At 40.1% G+C, this 24,538-nt stretch overlaps 1 protein-coding gene across 2 annotated transcripts in view; it reads right to left on the reverse strand.

The window, feature by feature from the left end:
* The window catches only part of Fam13a (family with sequence similarity 13 member A), a 107,622-nt gene extending 87,897 nt beyond the window's left edge, over positions 1 to 19,725 (reverse strand). For both annotated transcript variants that reach the window (XM_052173831.1, XM_052173830.1), the window contains exons 1-2: positions 19,523 to 19,725; positions 1,122 to 1,163 (exon numbers count right to left, since the gene is read on the reverse strand). In XM_052173831.1, the coding sequence (XP_052029791.1) occupies positions 1,122 to 1,163; positions 19,523 to 19,551 (71 nt within the window). In that variant the 5' untranslated portion in view covers positions 19,552 to 19,725. The remainder of the gene's footprint in view (positions 1 to 1,121; positions 1,164 to 19,522) is intronic.
* Positions 19,726 to 24,538: the final 4,813 nt, after the last annotated feature.

The raw sequence follows: 24,538 nt of genomic DNA on the forward strand, positions 1-24,538 counted from the left end.
TTGTAACCCCTTTGGGGGTCGAATGACTCTTTTACAGGGGTCATCTATCAGCTATCCTGTATACCAGATATTTACATTATTCATTATTCACTATATATATATTCATCAGTATATACATTGTACATTATTCATAACAGTAGAAAAATTAAGAAAAAAGTTATGAAATAGCAACAAAATAATTTTATGGTTGGGGGTTACCGTAACATGAAGAACTGGATTAAAGAATCATAGCATTAAGGAACACTGGGAACCACTGTCCTATCATATTTTAGAGGCCTTTGAAGTGGGAGGATATTTAGGCCAGAAATGCAATAAGAAAGACTTGGTTTTAGATTTTAGTCAGGTGGTTCAAATAGAAAATATAAAATATCCCAAGGATATGTCCGGTGTCCAGTCACTAGTGACATTACCTAACTTCTGTCCTAAATTCTGTTAACTTGACCTGCTGCTACTAATAGTTGTCATTCTGGACTTGTAACTGCTAATAAACAATTCAGAGCTCCAGAAGTGTGTAAAATATTTAGTTTATTGTTCTACTACTATCCAGAAAACAAAATCCAAGGCTTTTTCAGTGTGGTGGGGACTGTGTATACACACACACACACACACACACACACAATTTAGATCTTTGTGCCTGTGATACCAAGACCGAGCCTAAGGCCTTGTGTATACAAACAGCATTCTCCAGTTGGGTTTCATGCCTGGCTAGGGTTTTAAATTAGCTTCCTACTTTAGCATCAGGCACTTTTGAGAACTAAATTCTGAATTTAAAATAAAAATGTCTCATTTTAGTCTTTCAATTGTATTAAACACCAAAAAAAATGCCCTAAGCACAACATAAAACCAAATGTGATGGTATATGCTTATAATCTTGGAACTCCAGAGAAGCAGGAAGATCAAAAGTTCAAGGTTATCTTCAGCTCTGTAGTAAGGTGTAGAACAACCTGGGACACATGAAGCTGTCTCAAAAAACAAAAGAAAAAAGAAGAAATGAAAATGCAAGGAAAATAAAATTAAATGGGCAAACAAACACACAGGAATCTTAACTCATTTCTATGTTTCCTAGCAGATCAATCAAAATAAGACACAATCAATCAATCAATTAATCAATCAATAAATACCTCAGATAGAAAGGTGATAAAGGTCTTTCATCTTCCTGTGAGCTGAAAGGAAAAACATGTGAGTTAATATAATTTCTATTAATATAACATCTATATTTTACTAAAACCCTGTTCTACCTGCCACAAATTGTGACATATTACTGCTGATCTTATATTAGATTCAAGTTAACAAAACACCCTCTCTAGGACCTAGACAACATCAATTACTTCTTCAAAGAAGCCAGATCATCAGATGTATTCTGTGATAAGCCTAACACTAAAGTAATTTATATCACACTTCAAGAAGCAACAAGTCTAACTAGATACAGCCCTTACAAATGATTGCAAACAATTATTTTTGCAAGGTTAATTGCAAAAGTAAGATAAATGATGAAATAGTTCTGTTAAGTGTGGGATACTTACATGAGTGATTTCCTGGAAGTGAAAAGCATATTCCTCTGAGGCAAATCTCATGGTATTTGTTTTTCTGGGGTTGCTCTAATAAGTATTGTGGGACAGTAAACCATGCCAGGAAGCTTGGTGGGTAGAGCCAGTTGAGACCCTGGAAACTTGTGGGTGCACAACTGAGATGGTAGGCACCTTTCTGCTCCCTGCCAAATTCCTGGCCTGGAACATATGCCACACTTCCCACATAAGCAAACAGGACCTCTGGTCACGCAGGCCCAGAACAGTGTTCTCCGTGTTAGCACATAGAGGCCCTGAGAGTTTAGCCAATTAGCTTCCATTCTCAGACATTCCTCCCAGCAAAAGGTATTTAATCTCGGTCCACATTGAGCAGTTATATGGTAAGCATCCATTTTCGACAATGAATGGTCAGTAAACAGTTTGGAACCAAGGACTGTCTCTTTCATTGAGAACCGCCATGGGAATCATGGAGTAGACCCTCACCTACAGAGTCTAAATCTCCCATAGAAGGCCAGTCTGTACTCCCAGCCATAAAGGCCTCAAAGCTAAGGACCTTCACTGATGAGCAAAGCTAGAGCTCTCATTCCCTCCCCTGACCCCTTACCCTCAGCCCTAGGCTAGGGCCTCTGACTCTCCTCTCAACTCCTGGAGACTCAGTGGAGCATAAATGTCTAGGACTTTGGTAGCACCCAGTCCCGGCCTCCGAGAGGTCTTATGGACCTCCAACATTTTATTCCTGAGCAGCGGCTGGGGGCCCAGTAGCCAGGGAATACTAACTTCAGACTGCATTTTTCCACCCTGGAGCAGTATATTGGTGCTTTCCTGAAGCCCAGCACCTGGCCAGTGGTGACTTGAGACAAGCACAGTCAAACTCTCCCCGTTTTGCCTCCCCATTGGCCATGACCAGTGGTGAGGTGGGACTTGGACCCACAAGTATAATTTGATATGGATAACAGGAGAGGACATAGTTACAACACAGTTTAAGTCCCTCAAACAAGACGGAAAAAATAGGACGCTTAATATAAAGGCATTTAATTTTTAAATGTAAAATAAATGCTAACATTTTCTTTAACATGTTTTTCTTCTAATAAACTACCTTTAATTATAAAAGCACAAGGTGAGTTTCTCCTGCTAACTCAATTTCTTAAGCATAATTCATGAAAACGGAAATGTTGGATTCAAGTGGCAATATTAAACTAGAAAACAAGATCTTACTTTAATGATATAATCTCTCACATACACACTTGTTCCCGCCCCCCCACACACATACACATACACTGTCTGTCTGTTTCTCTCTCTCACACACACACATATATACAAACTCAAACACACACATTGTCCTAGGAGTTAAAAAGTGTTGCATTCTAGCTGGGCTTGGGCATGTACAACTTGACACACTATTTTTCAATCTTCTATGATCTTTGGTTTGCAATTTTAATCTTGTTTGGGTATTCTCTTGCCAATGTTGTCAATAATACCTATGGTTCATAGCATCTTTGTGTTTTATGTGCACATGCATACATATACACAGGCATAAATTAGCTATGCTAATTCATCACATATGAGAGGTGATGGATCACTTCATTGCAGACTAATATGGATGGGCTTGAGGCAAAGCTGGTATCATTCAGGTGTAAAATTTAAGAGTTAGAGGTAACCACTTCTGAGAAATATTCAGGTTGGCTGGGATGAAGCTATCTGAAGCAATGGTTTTATAGGTAGCAACTACTTTAAGCTAACCTCACCCAGAAATGTACATGTTTGACTTCAAAGTATTCCTGGAATACACTTGACAAAACAATTGGGCTTGTTCTCTAATCAAGGGCTCTATATCAATGAGACATTATGCCCAACATGGTGCCAAGAAAGTTGCTAGTATAAACCTGCCATGATTTCGTGTTACAGGAGAGGAATATTGCCTTGTGTTATGAAGCGAGGGCTATTAACACTAACATAAAACAACTTATAGAGACTTGACATGCTTAGCATATTGTACTTTTGTGGGCATTAAACCAGTCATATTTGTTTGTTTGTTTAAGTGCTAAAAGATTGTAGGCATGTCCAACCTACTGACAATGTTTTTTTTTTTTTAATTTTTTTTATTCGGTATATTTTTTATTTACATTTCAAATGATTTCCCCTTTCCTAGCCCTCCCACTCCCAGACTGACAATGTTTTTTATGATACTGTTATCTACAAAGTTTACATGAGAATAAAACATTGGAGTTAAAATATCAATTACAGAAAAACTTAATTTTAAGTAAGTTTATGATTTGGTCTTGAGCCACATTCACAGCTGTGCTGGGCCATGTTGCCGAGTAGTACAGGGCTCCAAACAAAGTTGTCTTCCTGTGCCTTCCACTGATGTTTTTGTTGTTAGGTGAGTGCTACACTGCTTTGTAGCAAGCAGAAGCAGTGTCGTAGTCGTCGTCTTCTTCTTCTTCTTCTTCTTCTTCTTCTTCTTCTTCTTCTTCTTCTTCTTCTTCTTCTTCCTCCTCCTCCTCCTCCTCCTCCTCCTCCTTCTCCTCTTCCTCCTCTTCCTCCTCCTCCTCCTTCTCTTCCTCCTCTTCCTCCTCCTCCTTCTCCTCCTCCTCTTCCTCCTCCTCCTCCTCTTTCTCCTCCTCCTCCTCTTCCTCCTCCTCCTCCTCTTCCTCCTCCTCCTCTTCCTCCTCCTCCTCCTCTTCCTCCTCCTCCTCCTCCCACACAAATGCAATGAATCACTTATTGCCTTTGGATCCTCATAGAGACTCTCACTTTACTTGCCCTCATTTATCCAGAAAATCATGTTCAAAGTAGGGATAGAACTCATCCAGGCAATGATGAGAGCAGAAGACAAACTGGTCAGGTAGGGAAGACACCACAAAGCAGCAGTGCAGAGACTGTCCTTGGTGGGGGCTGAGGATGCTAGTTCTCGGCTCTGGGTTGTCTGTATCTCTTGGCTGGAAGCTGTAAGTGAGAATGTGACTGGAACTGGACAGAGGCACTGGACACTTGATGGTTGGGCCATCCAGATGACTAGCTCATTCTCTACCTATGGTTTAGCCCAGTGTCTACCACAGGTTCTTTAAAAATGTCCCCAGAACTAGTAGCTTAATGGTGTCCCATGCTCATAGACCCTTCCCACTTACAGGAACTCTGCATTCACTTTCTCTTAAGTTCCTACTATGAATCTATAAAAACTTCTTTCTAAAACTTATCCTCCGTGGTTCTCAAAGTTCATTCTTTGAAGTCTCTAGACAAGAACCTGAAAGCCATTGATCTCAGGTCACTTAGGTGGTCATTCTGATTTCTGGGATCCTGACTTTTGAGGGAAAATCCTGATATTCTCAAAGATACACAATATTACTCTATTAATAACCGGCTAGTGCTGAGTACAATTTATTTTTATACCCCACCCTGTCTTGGTCCATAAATGTCTAACTGATTTTAATTATCAGATTAGCTTGTCATGGGCCAGGGATGTGGTTTGGATGTTTGAATGTCTGCCTGGAACTGGGATTAAAGGTGTGGGCCGTCTTGCCAGTCCAAAAATGTCTCTTGATGGGAACACAGGTTTAGATCATACGCAAACATTATTTTAGGCTGTGTTGGCACAAAGTAAATTCATGAGGCATGAAGTCAACTACAAATCTCAATTCTGTCATTTTGATCAGTTTTAAGTGTTCTAAAAAGAAAAAAAACACAGAAATTAAAATAAAATGAAGTAGATTTTATGGATAAATAGTATACATCAGAATGCAATCCATGTATGGCAAAACAAAATATGAAAAGAAAATGAGGATAAATAAATCAAATTGATTAAATAATGGACATATTTCTTCTTTTTTGTTCTTCAGAAGTGCTCTTGCCTGGGGCATAGTTTAAAATTTTTGATAAAGTTGTGCATTTGAAACAATTAAATCATGGATTTTAAATTAATCAAATCAGTTAACTTTGAAGATTAATTTGCTACCCTAACTTTGGAAGTCACTCTAAGACTAAAAACCACCAAGGACGGTGCTTTTTAACAGCATCAAGAAAATGAACTGTTTCACAAAATTTATAGTTCAGAATGGGAAGAAATATCATTATTTCTATACAGTTGTCAAAACAAATACATTTTTGTTCTTAGCCCCAAACTACTTAGATAAATTTCTGATGTCCATTTTCTGACAATCTTAGTCATGTCCAAAGACACTGAATGACTTCACTTAAGTTCTAAATTAAGTATAATCCTTTGCCTGGATTCTAAACTTAGAATTGTGATTCACTTTTAAGTTTGAAAAACAAACACATACACCATTGTTCATGAAGAAGAGAGCTGGGCTGTGAGGCAGTGCAGTGATAAACTAGCAGTTTGGACAGTTTGGGATTCATTTTGTTGTTGTTGTTGTTGTTTTTGTTTTTGTTTTGTTTTGTTTTGTTTTTTGTGGGTTTTTTGCTATTCATGTAACATAAGGAGATGCTTGAGGTATATAGTCTCTTAAAACGACTGCTGTGGGAAGAATGTTTAGCACAAATCCTGAAAGTCCACATCTAAGAAGTTACAACTGAAGTAGCAATAACTTAGATATTGAAATTTTAGTGGACTCTTCTGGACTTACTTAATATGGCCAGCATTGATGAATTATATATGTAAATGGCACCTACCCTTGGAATCATTTCAGGAGCTTTGGAAGCCCTGAATGCAGTGTCTATCTAGGTCACTAGACAGTGAGCTAACTAGAAACAGAAAAAGGATAATGTTTTATGTGGGAAACAAACAAATCAAATCCAAACCAAACAAACAAGCCAAACCAAAACCTAAAAGCTGTTGGGAGAATTCCCAGAATAGGGTATTCAGATGCATTTTCAAACTGCTGTCCCATTCAATGTCAAAACTGAATGCTAACACAAGCAATCCAATTTATTCTACTTTCTAATCCCTTAAAGTGGCTGATTACTAAAAATTAACATAATTTACATATTCATCTTCACTGTTTAAATGTAGTCTCAAGTTAAGACAGGAGATTTTGTTTTGTTTTGTTTTTTGTTTTTTCGAGACAGGGCTTCTCTGTGTGGTCCTGGCTGTCCTGGAACTCTGTAGAGCAGGCTGGCCTCAAACTCAGAAATCCACCTACCTCTGCCTCCCAAGTGCTGGGATTACAGGCGTGCGCCACCACGCCCAGCGCAGGAGATTTTTAAAAAGTGTTTCTTGGATACTCAAATATACAGAAAAAAATCGGTAAATGGTAAGAATTGGGCTTCACTCTTTCTAGAAATGAGGAGAACCATTTGTGAGGACTTAAGAAAAAGAGCAAAGGTGGAAGAGGAACTGAGCCACAAGTGAAAACATCACTAAGCAAATCTTCCAGGAACTCATATTTTCCCCGAGACTCCGCACTGCACAAGTGCTACTCGGAGAAGCCTTCTTTGAGAACAGGAAGGAAGTGACTGTAGCTTCCTCTCTATCCTCTTCCGAAGTGCTGTGCTTACTTGAGTGGCCTCTGTTTGTCTTCTCTTGGGCACTGACCACAGGCCATGACAACCAGGCGGCGAGGCGCCCAGTGTTGTTCTGCTGTTTAGATTTTGAGGTTGATCCCATTCAGAAATAAAAAACAAACAACACAAAAGCACACATAAGTCCCTATGCATTTTGGAAAAATGAGAGTAAAAGTTTACAATCAGTTTGTAGATAAATGTTGCTGGCTGAAATTTGATGAGCTGTTTACAATTCTGTTTTATAAGCCCAAGCAGCAGTTTTACAGTTTTCCGCCTGTGTTTGTTACTAAGAATGTAACACACAGCCCATGGAAACACGAATTACCTTCTTTCAAGGAGAAATGACTTTCTCCAGCCAGGGAAGAAGTGCAAATATGAGAGAACTTAACCAACACTGAATGGTGTTATCTGTCTAGCAAAATGGAGGGACTAAATACTTTCCAAGATTTAAGATATTTTTTTATTCCAATAACATAGGAAAGCCTTTCTTCTCCTCCTCCTCCTCTTTCTTCTTCCTCTTCTTCCTTCTCCTCATTGTCATCTTTTTCCTCCTCTTCCTTTGCCCCTCATCCTCCTCCCCACCTTCCCCTCTGGTGGTACTCCATCTGAACCTCGAGACTGGATTCCTGAGCTCAGCAAGCACTCTGCCGGTTAGCTAAGCCCCAGGGGTAGCTACCATTTACTTTACTGTGAGTGGAAATCTTCAGTGTGTGTGTGTGTGTGTGTGTGTGTGTGTGTGTGTGTGTGTGTGTGTAATTCACCACTTGGAAAATACACACAGAAGTCCTGAACTTCAGGATGTGACCATGTGTAGAAATGGGGACTTCAGAAGGCAATCAAGTTAATATAGTCATTAAGCCTTGAGTCAGCATGCCTGTGTCATTATGCAAAGAGGGAAGCATGAATGGAGACATGAAAACACTTGGAAACATGGTGTGGAAAGTTTTTCTTGAAGTAAGAGAAAAGAAACCTACTATACACCACTGCCTCGCTTCTGCAGAGAGAATGGCCCGCAAACCCAAGGTCTACAGATCTTTTGGACTCTAGGACAATCCACCTCTCCCTTTCTAAGTTTCTGTGAGCTGTGATATTTAGTTACAGCAGTCCTCGTAAACCTATACACTAACTAAAATGTTTGTTCTTTTCTTTTGCTTATTTGTTCTCATGTTTTTCTTAATTTGAATATGCCCAGCTTTGCGAAAAGGTAGGTGCTCAAAGACAAGACAAGCTTTTCCCGGGGATCACACAGACACTGGATTTCTATTCTAAGCACGTACTTAATAACCCACCAAGGTGCTAACTCTACTGAACTACTCTCAAGTCTCCTACATTACATATTCTCATACATATACTGGCACAAATGTCATCAAGTTGTTACTTTGCTTGGATATGTTCCATGTTTACATGGTCTGTAAACTAGTTGTACAAATATAAAATAGAATTATGCAAAATGAGCATCCTAACCTATTAACTGGCCTTATGAATGCTGTGAGGTTATGGATGAGAGTTCTGAAATGTTGTGGTCCCTTGTATATTATGTGACACGGAAACACATGGGTACACGGTGTGTAAAGGTTATCCTGCAGTGTACACACTAAAGGAAGGCTCCTGAATTAAGATCTGCTCATAAAGGAAGTCACCTTCCTTGTCAGCCCCTCAGCCAGAATCATCTAGAGCCAAAACCAAAACAGCATTTGTTGACTGTGTATGAGGGAGAAGAGAAGTGTAGAAAGCTGGCCCAAATATGCCTAGTGGCAGACATAATGGCATAGTTCTGGAAGACCATGAAGGATGTTGGCTGGACGGACAGACAGTTCTGGAAGGACAGACAGGATGACTCCAAGTCTTTTGGTAGACTCCCCTGACTGCATACAAGACCGTTAGAGCATAACTTAGAAGCCTGTGGAGGACGCCCTTCTACATGCTTCTTAGGAACTCCTTATTCAATGACTGCAGCATTCTATATAACTTGTACTGTCTTCTGTAATCAGGCTAGAAATGTGGCCCAGTTGGTAGAGTGCTTGCTTAGCAAGTACAAAGCTTGGGGTTCATCCCCCAGACTCGAATAAAGCCATGGATGACAGACAGCCCAGGCCTACAATTTCATCACTCAGAAAAGGATAGCCAGGATCAGCAGCTCAAGTCTTTCCTACATAAGTTTGAGAGAAGCTTGGGCAAGTCATTGTATTAACAAAAAAAAATCAAAGAACTATTTATTACGTCTATGAGAAACTAAGAATCATCTTATTCTGTTCCAATTCTATTTTATTCCCACACAATCTGTTCAGCTCTGGTTGTCTGTTTAGCAGCTTGCAATGTCTAAGAAATTGAGCTACACATGAGCAGAAGAGGGTGGAACTCTTATCCAGGAGTGGGGAGGTAGAGGTGTCTTTTCCATTTCCTTTGCATCTTTCCTTCTGGTCAGAAGGTTTCTCCCAGGAGCCTGCACTAAGGCTTGTTTAAAAACCACAACACAACGGGATGGCTCACTCTTGGTACAGTCTTTAGGTCGCATTACCATGCCAAATGTTCTTTTGAAAGTTTCTCCTTCCCCGCTCTTGGTTCAGTCACTAAGCCTCGTGCATGCATTCCTCCTTCAAAAGCCTCTCCATGTCTATTGCTGCTGGCTGGTCCAGTCTCCTGCCACTCTTCCATAGCGGTACTACTCAGGCCCTGCTGTCCACGCCAATTCACCCTCAGCCTTTTCTGCTTCTCTTCTGCATTTGGGTAAAATCCAAAAACTGCAGCCTGGTACATCGAATCCCTCCCACTTTAGCCCTTCGTGCTTCTGGAACCAGACTTTTCTCACAGGACTCTGGAACCTTCTCCTTTTGCACACATTATTTCTCCTTCCCACCCCCACAACTCTGCGTAGTGAATGTTTTGAGTTTTATCTCAAGGGCCATCTAGTCTGGGAAGTCTTTGCCAGGACCCTGCTGCTTCTTCAGTCCCAGGTTCCCAGACACTGCTCACAGCTTCATGAAAGTGCACAGTGGTGTAAGTCGGTTCTCAAGTTTGTCTCACCACGGGGATGTGTCTTGATCTCGGTGCTCCAGCACCTAGCCAAATGCTTAGTATACTCCATGTGCCTGGGACATGGCTGCTGAATAGAAACAGCATCAAGATTTCGCCAACTGGTTAAACAAAACTGTCCTTAAATATTTTTAAGATGCACACAGTTTATCATTTGTGAGATCAATCTAGACAATTAGAACACTCCCAGGAATCTATAGGCTGACTACTTTAAATGGCCTTGTCCTTGCAAAAGTTAGTGGGATTGGACTGTAGTCTGGTTTCCTTCCATCCTTACCTAAGGAAAAGAAAACAGTGTCTTTTCTCCAACTGCGCTATTAGAGGCAGTTTTGTCATTACACCTGTAATGTAAATACTACTCAGTGGTGTGTGGAGAACTCAGAAGAGGGTATATTCAGGTAAGGTGATGTTTGAATATGGCCTCACCAGTGTTTGTTCTGGCTTGAGAACAGGAACAGAAAACAATTTCACTCTACTGAAAATCCAAAGGTTGTTTGGAACTTAAAGAAATTCTTAGTTTATTTCAAACTGATTTTCAATGCAGCTAGAAGATCCTATGTGCCATTGAGGCCTTGTCCAGGAGTGTGATGGTGACTGTTCTGTAGTAACAACACAAAGAGGCCCTCAGCAAGGCAGTAAGCTAGAGTACAGAACCCAGTAGCCTCTTTATCATTAACAGCTGAGCTTTGTTGATAGGAACATATTTTTGGAACATTAGTTATTAAGTTAAAATATATTCCACTCTAGTCACTGAAACAAAACAGTAGGTAGATATTTTCAGAGAGGAGATGGAAAGAGTAAGTTCTTCCAATATTTACCATTAGTACAAAACTTCAATGATTTGTTAACAGAGTTTTGATCGGTATATAATCTCCCAAATGGTAAAGTCTGCATGTGAGAGCTTTGGAGATGATGACAGATGTGCAGAAGGCACTACCAATCATTCTCTCACTGTCACTCCTCCTCATCCCTTAAACCTTCACTGCTCTTCCCTCCTGGGGAGGACTGCCCAGGTGACTTGACGCACTGCTGTGATTCTGTACTAGGCCTAAGTGATGAGCAGCACAGGGGAATGGGTATGAGCTGCGCACTGATCTGCACAGACACTCACTTTGAAAGACTACTATTTGCTAGAATCACTGGCAAGTGCCAAAGATGCCAAGGCTGCTAAGATGTAATAGCAAGCCTCACAAAACCCACAGACAGAGATGGCAACGATTGCTGACTGAAAGCTCATCACAGGCAAGGCTTTTGTGCGGAGAGTTTACACACATTGTTTCCTTCACTCCTCAGGCATCCTCAGAGGAAAGTATTAGCAATGACCCAAATCAATCACAGTCAAATGATATAAACTCATCCAAGGAAGGCTAATAAGCTGTGAAAGCTCAGATGCTGTCTGTTCTTGCACTCTGTCTTTAACCCTTGATCTCTTAGCACTGTGTACCCTGGCGGGTTTGGTGAGACTTGTAAATACGCCACACTGAATTCCAATGACCACACAGGCATTAGAGTCCCCTCTAATAGAAGGGTAGAAGGAGAACTACTCACACAGTGGCAAGATAATAGACTTCAGAGGCCACAGGAAGCAACATGGTGAGGACTGGGTAGCAGCATGGTAAGCAGCAGTGGCCTGCGACAGTGGCACCAGACATCAATACAAGAGAGGCGCCTGAACTTTTGCTAAGTAAAGGAGATGAAAGTGAATAAAAGTCACTTAGGAAAACACCATAGTGTGTGAGCGGTCTGTGCAGTATGTGAGGGTATGTCTGTGCAGTGTGTGAGGGTGTGTCTGTGCAGTGTGTGAGGATGTGTCTGTGTAGTGTATGAGTGTATGAGAGGTGTGTTCTGGCCAGAGTCTGGTTCCTAACTTAGTTTCAGGGCTCATTTTCACCCTAACAGTGCAATTACTCTGTTGTGTGCCCGTTTTGCTCACTGCCTTTGCAAAGCTCTTTGCTTTAGCTCCATTCATTCTATGTGATGTGGCCAAGTCTACCCAGCCTTTCATGTCAGTTCTCAGTAAAGTTGTTTTCTGAGTTTTAGTCTTTATTTCTATTTTATGCTTTCCAAAGCCCAGGCCTTAGGAGCTTTGGAAAAGCTCCTCAACTCTGCTCAGTCCTTCCCACTCTCTACTTCTATTTAATTACATAGTTGTTCTAACTTAAAAACAAACAAACAAACAAAAAAAAAAACCTCTCCGGCTTCCACTTTTTAACTATAGTTAACCAGACCCACTCTCACCACTAACACATCCTTTTCAAGCTGAGACTAAAACAACTTGTGTTTGGGAAGATTTGTGTGAGATTATAATGTATTTGATCTTAAACCATGCCAAGAAATGGTTGTTTTTGTTCCTGGGATACAGTATTCATTGGCTTGGCAATAATAATTATAAATCTGTTGTCGATGAAGGAGACTAAACTGGTTTCAGAGTGTAGTCTCAAGATGACAATGTGAGATTTGGAAGGAATATTAAACGTGAAGACACACAAGCAAATCTGTACCAGAAAAATACACATAGCTCGAGAGAGTCACTCAGAACTTTTAAAGTGTATGAATGTATATTTGGTCCCAATAAAGTTCATCTGCCATCTTTATACATAAAATGAATGCTACAATGTCCTCCAGTGAATCCCTACCAGGATGCGCATTCTGAAAACATTTTATCCAATGTGGAATTAGGAGTCCCATTTTGGTGTGTCTATTGAGGAGAATAAAGTCTGAATGGAACCCAGCTCCTAAGACTCCCCTGGTCTGTACCTGATTACTCACGTCGAAGATGAAGAGTTTCTCCCAATACAAAACAGTGCTCCTGTACTAGGAATGAGAAGAATATAATTCCAAAGGGTTTCCATATAATTCCAAAGGGTTTTCATTACAAATGAATGGAAGTACTTAGCCTAAGTACTCCCCCACATCCATTAGCACTTTTGAGCAAGTCTTCTTTATGTTAAAACACAAGGTAGACATAATGCCAGATGGCTGGTTATAAATCAAGCTCACTCATTATTACCTTATAACATAGAAGGAACTAGAAAAGAACTTCAAATTCTGATAAGCATATAAAATAGTGCTTTTCTTTTTCCTAAATCAACAGCTATAATAGTTAAAGAAAATGCACTAAAACTGCTTAGGGAAAATATTAGAGTATTCTAATAGAGGTAATGTTTTTCCTTTGAACAATATATGCATATAACAATTAACTGACTCCATTATTTGCAATATTTTGGTATAAATATTTCTTTCATTTGTAATGGAGACCCTTTGGAACTGTGTGGAGAACAACATTCTGATGTTTCCACTAGTATTGCCTATGGTCACAATACAGTTCACGTGTATAATGAGCAGGAAAAAGGGAGTCCTCTATGGCCACAGAGGTACTTCAGTCTCTAGTACAGTGTCTATCTCCCAGACCTCCAAGCTGGAGGGAACTTGTTCTGGGAACAAGTTGAGCAGGTCACTTCCCTTTATTGCTTAGTGGGTTTTCTCTTTTGGGTAACAATGTCTTCCCCCTTAATTCTGCTGTTAATCCCCCCAAGATGATCAGTTTTGTATATAAATGGTTTTTATTTTACATATCTTGGTAGGGATTTTGCATATGTTTTATGTTTTTTTGTCCTTGACTAGGCAACTATTTTGTTCCCATGAGTTTGAGTTTAGCCACATGGGAAATAAAAAGAGATTTAGAAAACCCCTAAGGATCTCTTTGGCCCTAAAGTAGAGACCGTATTTTCAGAATTCTCCAAAGCTACTTCTGCATATGAGTAAAATTCATTATACAAATGAAACTGTCAAATAGTTAAAAAAAACAATTAAGTATTTAAACATTAAGAAAAAATGAGGAAGAGTCATGAACTACAGAAAGGATTATCAACATTTGATATATCTATATCAGAATAACATTCAGCCATTGAAGGGAACTAAGAACCGGTACCTTCCATACATAATGTGGATGAAGCTTGAAAACATCAAAGGGAAAGAAGCCAGTAGTGCTATGCTACATGTGAGGTAGCTGTACCATCCTGTTTATGTACCAGAGAAGAGAGGTCCACAGAAACAAGGAGCGGAGGCTGAAAGCTACACAGTGGGCCTCTTTCTAGGTGATGAAAATGTCTACAGTTGATGCACAACTCTGAGAATATGCTGAAAGCTACTGAATCACATGCTTTAAATGGGGGAAAATGTGTGATATGCAAGTGTTAGGCTAATAAATCTGACTGAAAGTTATTTTTAACTCCTTTACAATCTGTTTCTAGTTCTTCTTAAGGGAAGACTACTAGTTCATTAAGACGTTTCCATATAATACAGACCATTGGCAGTTGCTTCTTATTGCCACATGCAAATATATGTGCACAGGAAGAAAACAGGTGAAAAGCTTTTGTGTTCCAAGGAATTTAGTTTGATGTTATGTGTGTTTGTGTGTGTGTGTGTGTGTGTGTGTGAGAGAGAGAGAGAGAGAGAGAGAGAGAGAGAGAGAGAAGGACAGAGAGACAGAGACAGAGAGTGGAGAGAGAGACAGAGAGACAGAGACAGAGAGTGGAGAGAGAGACAGAGAGTGGAGAGAGAGAGACAGAGAGGGAGACAAAGAGACAGAAAGGAGATACTGAGACAGAAAGACAGGAGAGAGAGAGAGAGAGAGAGAGAGAGAGAGAGAGAGAGAGAGAGAGAGAGAAGGACAGAGAGACAGAGACAGGGAGGCAGAGAGGGAGACAGAGAGTGGAGAGAGAAACAGAGAGGGAGACAGAGAGACAGAAAGGAGATACTGAGACAGAAAGGAGAGAGAGAGAGAGAGAGAGAGAGAGAGAGAGAGAGAGAGAGAGAGAGAATGTGAGGGTGTGCATGAATGTGGAAGTCATAGCAATAGGATACATCAGAAGCAACAGTGCTCTCTGCCTTATTGCTTTGAGATAGAGTTTCTCACTGATCCTGTAGGTAGTTGTTTTCAGTTAAGCTGGTTGGCCATCAGGGTTTCAGAATTTGCCAGTCTTTGTCACCAGTGCTTGGGTGACACAGCCATGCCCTGCTTTTAACAGAAGAGCTGAGGTTCCTGACTCAAGTTCTCATACTTGCACAACCCTAAGCACTAAATGCTGAATACCTCCATCTTCTCAACATGCCTTGAAAAACAACATCCTTGCTTTAGGAATTTTGTTTTGTTTTTGAGAAAGGGTCAAAAGATCTCAGTCTTATCTCTGTCTCTACTGAAGCTCACTATGCAGACCAGGATGGCCTTGAACTCACAGAGACCCTCCTGTGCCTACCTCCCAAGTGCTAGGATTAAAGGTACATATAGGTAAGGAAGTCACCACACAGTAAGAATAGGTCTGTTTTATTTTCAAGTTTGTTACTATCAAATAATGGCTATATCATCAGTAAATAATAAGTTGAAATATACAACCCAGCTAGGTCTGAAGTGAGGTAGCTTTTAACTCCTTATATTGTGCTGGCAGGCAGGGTGGTTAGAAATACCAGCCAAGTTAGGCGTCACCTCCTCAAGCAGCAGGGGGCTCTCTAACACCACACAGCAGCCCAGGAGCAGGATCCATGCGACTTAGGTTTTTACCAGTGAACTCAAATGTCATCCCATTGTCAATGTTGATGCACTTGCTGAAGGATGCTCGAATGACCAACATTTACAGGACAGATGTGTTCCACTGATAGGAAGTTTCAGCAAAGTTTCAAATGTTGAATCAATAGTACATGCTAATTAATTACGTTGCTATAAGTCTTCTTTGAGGTCCAATGAAACTTAGATTTCTTAAGTGTTTCACCCTTGGAAAACTAATATTCAAGATATTATGATGTTCTGGATGAAATAATGAAAAAGAGGCTTCCATAGATATTATAAACCTCCACTTTTCACTTTGTAAATCAATGCAGGACCGCACTTGATGTTTACCCAAACATGAAGATGCTGGTACATTTAAAAGAGGAAGCTAAAGCCCTAACACTCATGGTCTTCTATATCACTCTTCATGGAGATAAACTGACCTAGAGGCCATTGGGAAGTTACTCTAACAATCAAAGTACTGCTCTAAAAGCTGATTTTGACAAGGTCTAGGTAAAGCCTTTGTCTTTTGGCCTGTTATGGTGCGTTTCTCTCTGGAAATATCTCGGCAGAGAGCCATACCTACTTGTTGCAGGGAAAGCAACACCAACAGAAGGTGAACTGCTCAAAGAGCTGAGCAATCAGATGACCTGGGATTTGATAAAAAGGCAACCATATGAGTCACTAAAGGTGAAAATCTTACTTCCTTTTAATTCTTAATGTAGTTCTTCATTTATTTACTCATATTATTTATGTCAGGGGCCCTTACAGATAGGGAAGACCATAAAGTGTATTATTTTATCATGAACTGTAAGAATGATATAAATATTTTAGAATCTTTAAACACAACTGGGGAAGAGTTTCCAGAGGATTGAGTTCAGTTACCAGCTCCTAATCACATGTAATTCCAGCCCCCAGGGGATTCAATGTTTTTTTTTTTCTTTGACCTCCAAAGGTACATGCATACCTCTGTCCCCGCACAATTAAAATATAAATAAAAATCTTAAAAAAAAATAAAAATTTGAGTCAATTTGATTTTTTTAGGACTTAATAAGATTCCAGTTTTGATTTAGGTCATTTGAAATGAACTGTAAAACATGAGAACTTTACAAAGGGGCAGAATTGAACAGTCTCTGCAAAGCTCTCACTGAGCCCACACATGTCTGAGTCAAGCCTGTGCTGGAAACTCCACAGAAACCAGGAGTCTGGAAAGAGGACCAAGGTGCTTTAAGCCATTCTCACTCCTGAACCTGGTGTGCCTTCTCACCTCGGTTAAAAATTAGCAGTGCCAAAATATCTTCTATGCCTTTGGAAGGTTAAAATGTCACCTATGAAAATTATATGTTAGATCGACATTACAGTACACGTGTGTACCCTCTAATAACATCAGATGAGGAGATGAGATTGTTGAATAAAACACAGGGTGAAACATATCCATCTAGGTGCATCTGTTATTACTCTAATCTTGCTGTGTATTACAGAATTTACCGCATGGCATTGCAATTGCCAGGACAGCAGAACTTGTGTCTTAATTACCTCACTGACAGGGCAGTAGTGTTTGATCAAGGAGAAAACATTAAACAGTGTTGTAAGTTTTGTTTGAACAGGCAAAACTGAAAAGAATACCTCACATAAGGCCATGATATTAAATATGCTATGTGCCAATGTTAGGCTGCATAGTGTTAGATTACTACATGGACCAGCTGTCAATAGATTGCTACAAGCTATAATCATTAACTAGAATTCACACCAGTATTTTCAATGCAACATTCAGCATGAATTGCTTTACTTGTTGTTTAAACCTAATATTCTACCAATTTATTTCCATTCAGTTTCAAGCACTCTGGTGCTCCGAAACCCTGTAGAGTCTATAAAGTCTCTCCTCTGGGTAGAGTGAAGATGGGATCCTCAGCGATGGGTATCATTTCTGTAACACACATGGAGAACAACAGCCAAAGACATTGGCCTGAGAGTTAAACACCCTGCAGGAACATGAACAAGGCCGCATAAACACTTAGGCTCACAAGGGACCTCTGTGCAGAAAGCCTCATCTTACGCACCTGGCCACCGTCTTCAAGAAGGTTATAATCAAAAGCAGAAATAAACTGCAAGTGAGGATTGCCAGGGAGTATTTCACCATCCCCATCCCCAACCGCACCCCCACCCCCGAACTTGGAAGTAAGGAGATATTGAGCTGGTGAGGAGTGACCACTCAAAAGTCATGACTCAGCATTCTTAAATGCACACTGAGATATTTCTAGGCTCACTACAGTAGCCAACAATGTAAAATAATTTTCAGGAAATCACATAGGCATTTTTGCTCTGCAGAGCAGGCATTCGCTTACTGTGTCGCTACAGCAGGGCTCAGTGATGGCCAGTACTTTTTATCTGAAACACAGCCTGCTTAGAACTCTCGAGGACTGACATCATTGTAAGGACAAAAGTTCCCAACCTTAAAATTAGAACTCCAAAAAGTGTGCGATAGTTTTGTTATCTTAGAAATTTCAAGCATGGGGGACTTTTCCATCAAATCAATATAGAATTATGGATTACTCTACACAGCACTTCCTTCTGCATTATGTATCAATTCTCTGATAAGGAACACCACATCAAGTTCCTATTACAGTGGACATGTTAGGACAGAAAAGAACCCAAAAACCCCAAAACAACAAACAAACAACAACAACAACAAAATGACCAACCACACTGACTCTCAGCATAGCCAGCCTGGCAGGTACCCCTTTACCATAAATGATACATTTTTCCCTCATATTTCTGTTGTTAAAGAACAAACAAAATATCCATGGGATTGTTTTTATTTTAAGTAAATTCATGTCATCTAAGTATTTTCAATAAATTGTCATTACTGTTTGATTTTTGAAAATACCATTTTAGATAGAAAACTGTAAATGAAACATATATATGAAATCAAAAGTCACTGTCCCTAAGTAATTGTAATTCAAATGTGACCATATGATTAGCAAAAGTAAGTTTTTAAACTATGAACTGTGACCTTGGGCAGCTCAGACTTTCTGTGGGGACAGGACTCAGTCCTTTCTGTTGTGGCTTTAACACACCAGGACACAGCACTCCTGTCTACTTCACCAACAGTGTGCTTCCTACCTGCCAGGGCTAGTTACAGTGACCTTTGTTTATTTCTATAGGACTCACAGAGACACCCCCTCGCTGCCCCCATCACAGTCCCCAGAAGCAAAGATACAACCCTGAGCTCAATCACAATCACAATCACTCTTACACAGCATTTTTCTTTTCTTTTCTTCTTTCTTTCTTTCTTTCTTTCTTTCTTTCTTTCTTTCTTTCTTTCTTTCTTTCTTTCTTTCTTTCTTTCTTCCTTCCTTCCTTCCTTCCTTCCTTCCTTTCTTTCTTTCTTTCTTTCTTTCTTTCTTTCTTTCTTTCTTTCTTTCTTTCTTTCTTTCTTTCTTTTATTTTCCTTCCTTCCTTCCTTCCTTCTTTTTTCTGTCTTTGTTTTTCTTGTTTTGATTATTTTTTCTAAGCGTCATTTGGGTAACCAATCTACCTCGAATTATTCAAGGAAAAACATTGTCCTCAACCTTTATTCTGATGACTACAATATACTTGAAGAAAGTCTTTGCCTAGAGAACAGATAATCAGATCATCTATTGAACCCACTGAAGTGCTCTAACAGCCTAGAGACCCAGGAAGCCCATTCAGTTTGCTTTGCTTCGGGTTGGAGAGGTATTGTCTTAAACACACTTCCATTAAAAGAAGATATAACTGAACCCAGTAATCATGAGCAACTACACAAAAGTGTCAGTGAAAGAGAAGTGCGTTATTTAAATGTTTTAGTCTGGTCTGAGGAAAGAGTACAGCGCAGAACAGACTGCAAGGTTTGCAGCCTGTTACTAATGATGCTGCGCACTGGCCAAGTACGCTGCCCAGAAAATACCAAACAGCATAAGAAGCAGAGAACACTTACCTTCGCAGCGGCATGATTTCACACGCCATCCTCCTGTGCGAATCTGCACGGTATCCCCGAGTGTCTTCCAGTCAGGCCCCGTGTGCAGGACCCGCGGAACACACAACCTGCTGCAGCTGACACTGCCTCTCCACCTCCAGCTGCAGGCAAGGATATTTATCGGCTGCCTCCACATTTACACTGCAGTCCACTTTGACCTTTTGTTCCAGCGAAGCAGCTGAAGCCCAGAGCCAATCAGAGGAGGAGCAGTGGAGTGTGAAAGGCTGCTCCTCCTCCTGATCCTCCTCCCGCTTCTCCCGCTCCTCCTTCTGTCCCCGCCCCACTTTGCTCTGCTAACTGCCTAGTGGGCTTGGCAAGCCCCAGCAACCTGAAACTTTCCTCTGAGAGGTTCCAGACAAGTCTGTCAGTCTGTAAAGAGCAACCAATAACTGCAGAGGAGCCCAGTCCTGCATGGCTCAAAGTGCAAGAAAGCCAGCAAGGAAATGCATTGTCAAGGACAGCCAGCGTCCCTTAAGGTCCTGTTTTTTTTTGAGGCCCAAGGGAAGAATTGGACTGCACCTTGTTTTTCTAAAATCAATAAACAAATAAAAACCACCCAAACAGTAGCCAGACAAGGCTTTTTCAGATTGTTCCAGGCTTTTCCAGACGAAAGAAATACCCGGACCCTGGCCCTACCCACATTTTCTTGCCCAGATACTTATTTACACTAGGTTGTGAGCAGTTCCTGGTGACATCACTCAAGGGGAGGAGGACAAGGTGACCTAAGAGGGCTCAGGTTTTAGGAGATCAAAAAAAATGTCTACTAGCATGGAGCTTCTGTTTGTTGTTTTTACATTTCATTCATATAAAGTGAATGTATCTATTTGAATATTATTTTTTTCTAAAAATGTCTGCATTTGGAAGAGTCTTGTTTCCTATTATACATTCTTCTATTTTTACAAAACCAATTTTCCAATAACGTTTCTAAGTCCTTGTCAATTATTTTTTATAATTTTGTATCTCACATGTATGTATGTATGTATGTGTGTGTGTGTGTGTGTGTGTGTGTGTGTTTGCCTGCATCTGCACGACATGTGTGACTGTTGCCTGAGGGGCCAGAAGGGGGCACAGGATCCTCTGGCACTACAGTTACAGATGCCTAAGTGGCCAAGCTGGGAACCAAACCTGGGGCCTTTGGAAGAGTCGCCAGTGCTCCAGCCCCTATCATTTCTTCAGGGGCACTCACTATTTCTAGGAAAGTAATTGCAATTCATAGATTTCATACAACAAGTACAATTTGTTTTACATTATGCAAATTTAACAAGTTCTAACATAGCCACAATCATTACTTTTAGCAGCAGAAAGAACAGAGACCCAGATAATGATATTCAAAAAGTGTGCCAGCTTAAAGACTTTCCTGGAGTTTTTCTCAGCCCGCTCTTTTATAAAACAGACTACTCATGAAGTTGGAATTGTCACTATATTCTCTTTTGATACTATGTCTGTCTATGTCTGTGCTTTTTTGCTTTTTAGATTATCACTTTTATTCCTAGAACCAACCTCTTTATCAACATCATCATATTTTTGAACAGTCTTGATGTCTTAGTTTTTTTTTTTTTCCTTTCCTGCGAGGAGACATTATGACAGAAGCAACTTTTAAAAGAAAGCTTTCAGTTTCAGAATTTAGTTGATGGCCATCACAGAAGGTAGCATGTCAACAGGCATGATATAGGAGCCGAGAGACTACATCTTATCTGAAAGTCAGGAGCTGGTGGAGAGATATAGACAGACAGACAGACAGACAGAGAGAGAGATAGACAGACAGATAGATTGTGGGCTTTTCAAACATCAAAACTCATTCCCAATGAAATGGGAACTTCTCAAACAAGGCGACACCTCTGATCCTTTCCTAATAATTCTACCTACTGGGAACCAAGCATTCAAATATATAAACCTCTGGTAGCCATTCTCATTCAAACCACCATATCTATTTAAGTCACGAAACATGGGTGGTTAGAGTACAGAAGGACACATCACCGTTGTTAGAGGCACTCTTTTGGAAAGAAACTGCTTACAGTTGGTAAAAACATAATTTTTATATTTAGTGTTGGCATTTAAGAGGATAGCCTCATCTTTTTTCTCAGTTTTAGGTAGGCACTGTAAAGTTGAACTGAGCCAAGGTCATATCTATATCTGGGCAGCCTTTTCTCTTTTTACTAAGAAGACTCATTAATGAGAAATAGCATCTCATATGCTTAGTATGTCTGGGGATTGTTAAAGAAACACTCATCATTTTCATCCCAGTTATACTTTCCTGTGTGGTGTTGAAGACCAGATAGATGGCTCAAATTAACCATTTTCTTTTTAATGTCAAGCCAGTCAAACATCTCTGGTCCTTATGTGTATCTTGGGCTTGGGAGGGAACTCTGGTTCCTCTTGTCTTTCTTTTGCCAGCTAGTCAACCTATGAAATGATATGTTCAAGGCCTTGTTTGACCATTGTTTCATTTGGAAATGTGGAGAAAACATTTTGTCTTTGCTGACCCTCCTCTTTGTAGACACTCTAAGAATCCACAAAGTGGTGTTTCCATGTCCTCCCTGAGCAAAAGAACATGTGAGCCACCACAGACGTTTGAATGACCCTACACAGCCCACTGGAACTAAGGTGACCTTGGAATGTAAGGGGGAAAGGATTCTTTCTTTTATCACTTTGACTACATCAGTGTAAGACACCAAGTGTGGGTATTGAACACTGGTTAGTTACAGCCGTCTGCTATTTTTTATTACTGTGCAATATTTAGATAAAACTTGACCTGAAATCAAGTATTTTAAGTCTTGATTAGACATGCATTACATCTGTACCCTATATCTCTTATCTTTTACATACCCTAAATAACTTATTTAGACACATATAACTTATATAAACTTTCTAGCTTTTTCCATTTTGAAAAATAATCTATCTTAATCTTTAGATGCAATTTTTTACTAAGAATATTTTTATTTTCATATTTTAATTTCTTACTGTTTTTTAAAATACTATGAGACATAGTAACAACAAAAAATAAATTCACCATATGTTGTGAGAATTTAGAGGGTGAATTAATCAGTGTGGATCCCCTCTTCAAAGGCTCCAATAACAAACCTAAGTTCATCCTGGGGGAACCAATGAATGTGTAAGAATTATTTACAGAGTACAGGTATGGAGATATTTACAAGAGCACCCTGAGATCAACCATACTAAAAAGTCTTTACCTAATACTGATGATGGTTTTCCCACAACTGCATAGGTGGAGTCTCCCTTCCTTAGCCCCAAGACCACTGAGCCACATGCAATGAAGACATAATTGCATATTAGCTAGGAGGAATGGTTGAGTACTCAGATAGGGGTACAAAGACCCTATCCTTCTGTAAAGGAACACTTACAATTAGTAAGTTCTGATGTGTTTGTTTTTTACAAGCAGGTGCTGCTGAGCTCATACAGAAGGTAGTTGCTCAGCTTGGAAGACAAGCACTGGGTAAAACCTCTTTAACAAAGCAAAGTTGAAAAAATATGTAGTTGAACAAACTACATATAAAGAATAGTGCAATGTTCTGCCTAGTTTTGTAATAACTTGATGCATGCTAGACTCACATGGAAGAAAACAGTCTCAATTGAGAATAGCCTCCATAAGATCTGGCTTTAAGATATTTTTTCAGTTAGTAATTGGATGGGAGGGACATTGTGGATGGTGCTACCCTGGGTTGGCGGTGCTAGGTTCTATAACAAATCAGAGTAAGCAAGTCACGGTGAACCAGCAAGTAAGCAGCAGCATTGTTCCATGGGCTCTGTATGGCTCCTGCTTCTAGGTCCCTGCCCTCTTGGAGTTCCTGTCCTGCCTTTTTTAAATAATGAATTCAGTGTGCAACTGTGAGTCCTCCCCCACCTGCCCCCACACACATTTGCTTTTTGGTCATGATGTTTCATTGCAGCAATAGAAACCACAACTAAGACATATTGCAAATTAGGATTACCTGTGCCTTATAAAAAACGTTTACATTTTAGGAAGCGTTTTGACAGCTTATTAAAATAATCTTGACATCAAGGGATACCCTCTGCAAATAACAAAAGGCAGACACACACACACACACACACACACACACACACAGAGAGAGAGAGAAAGAGAGAGAGAGAGAGAGAGAGAGCACCAAAAATCCTTACATGTTTATCTTGTAACTATAGTCTTAGATTAGAGAGGACATACATTTCCTCCATTTTAACTAGGATAGATTAATGTAAAGCCTGTGCCTTGAAAATCCATTTTCTTTCTCTCTAGTCCTACCTTGAAATCTATCAAGGGTTTCTGGTGGGATCCAAAAAAGCATTCCTGACTCTAATTCTCAAAGGCTAAGTGGACTAACTTTAAGTTGTTGTTGTTATTTTATAGTTTCATAGTCAACAAAAGTGACCTACCCTGGCTGTGTTTTGGTTTTGAATGCATGTACATAGGTAAATAGAAGCACTAGATGCCCAGAAAAACATTCTCAAATCTATATCTACAGCCTCCCCTAGACATCAGCTACAGAAGCCCAGGCAGAACTATAAAACTGGAGTCAATGGTTGAAGACTTCTAGGCAGAACATCTTCTCTGTTCTCTTCATAGCTGAGCAACTCATTAGCTGCCTTTACCGTTCACATCCTTGTGTCATGAGATAAGTAATAAATAATTTATCCCTTAGCTGTCCTTAAGGACACAATGACTTGACTCTTGAGCTGTGTTGTCTTTCTCCTTTTCCTTGTCACTGAGTCAGGGGCCAGTGTGACCCAGGCAGGGGTTTGGGAGGACATTGAGATAAACATGGTTAAATCTGAAATGGGAGTTGCAAGTCCTTTTTCCTAGGCCAGCTTCTCAGTGAGCTTAACCAGCACAGGATACTGTACCAATATGGCATATATATAAAAGGCATTTCCTGCTCTGTGAAACTGAACTTATTGCCTTATATTGGACATAAAATTTGCTGTTGGGTTTTACCACAATTTGGTTGGACCAAATGTACCTGT

Source organism: Apodemus sylvaticus, chromosome 2 (assembly GCF_947179515.1).
Source record: "Apodemus sylvaticus chromosome 2, mApoSyl1.1, whole genome shotgun sequence".
NCBI lineage: Eukaryota > Metazoa > Chordata > Mammalia > Rodentia > Muridae > Apodemus > Apodemus sylvaticus.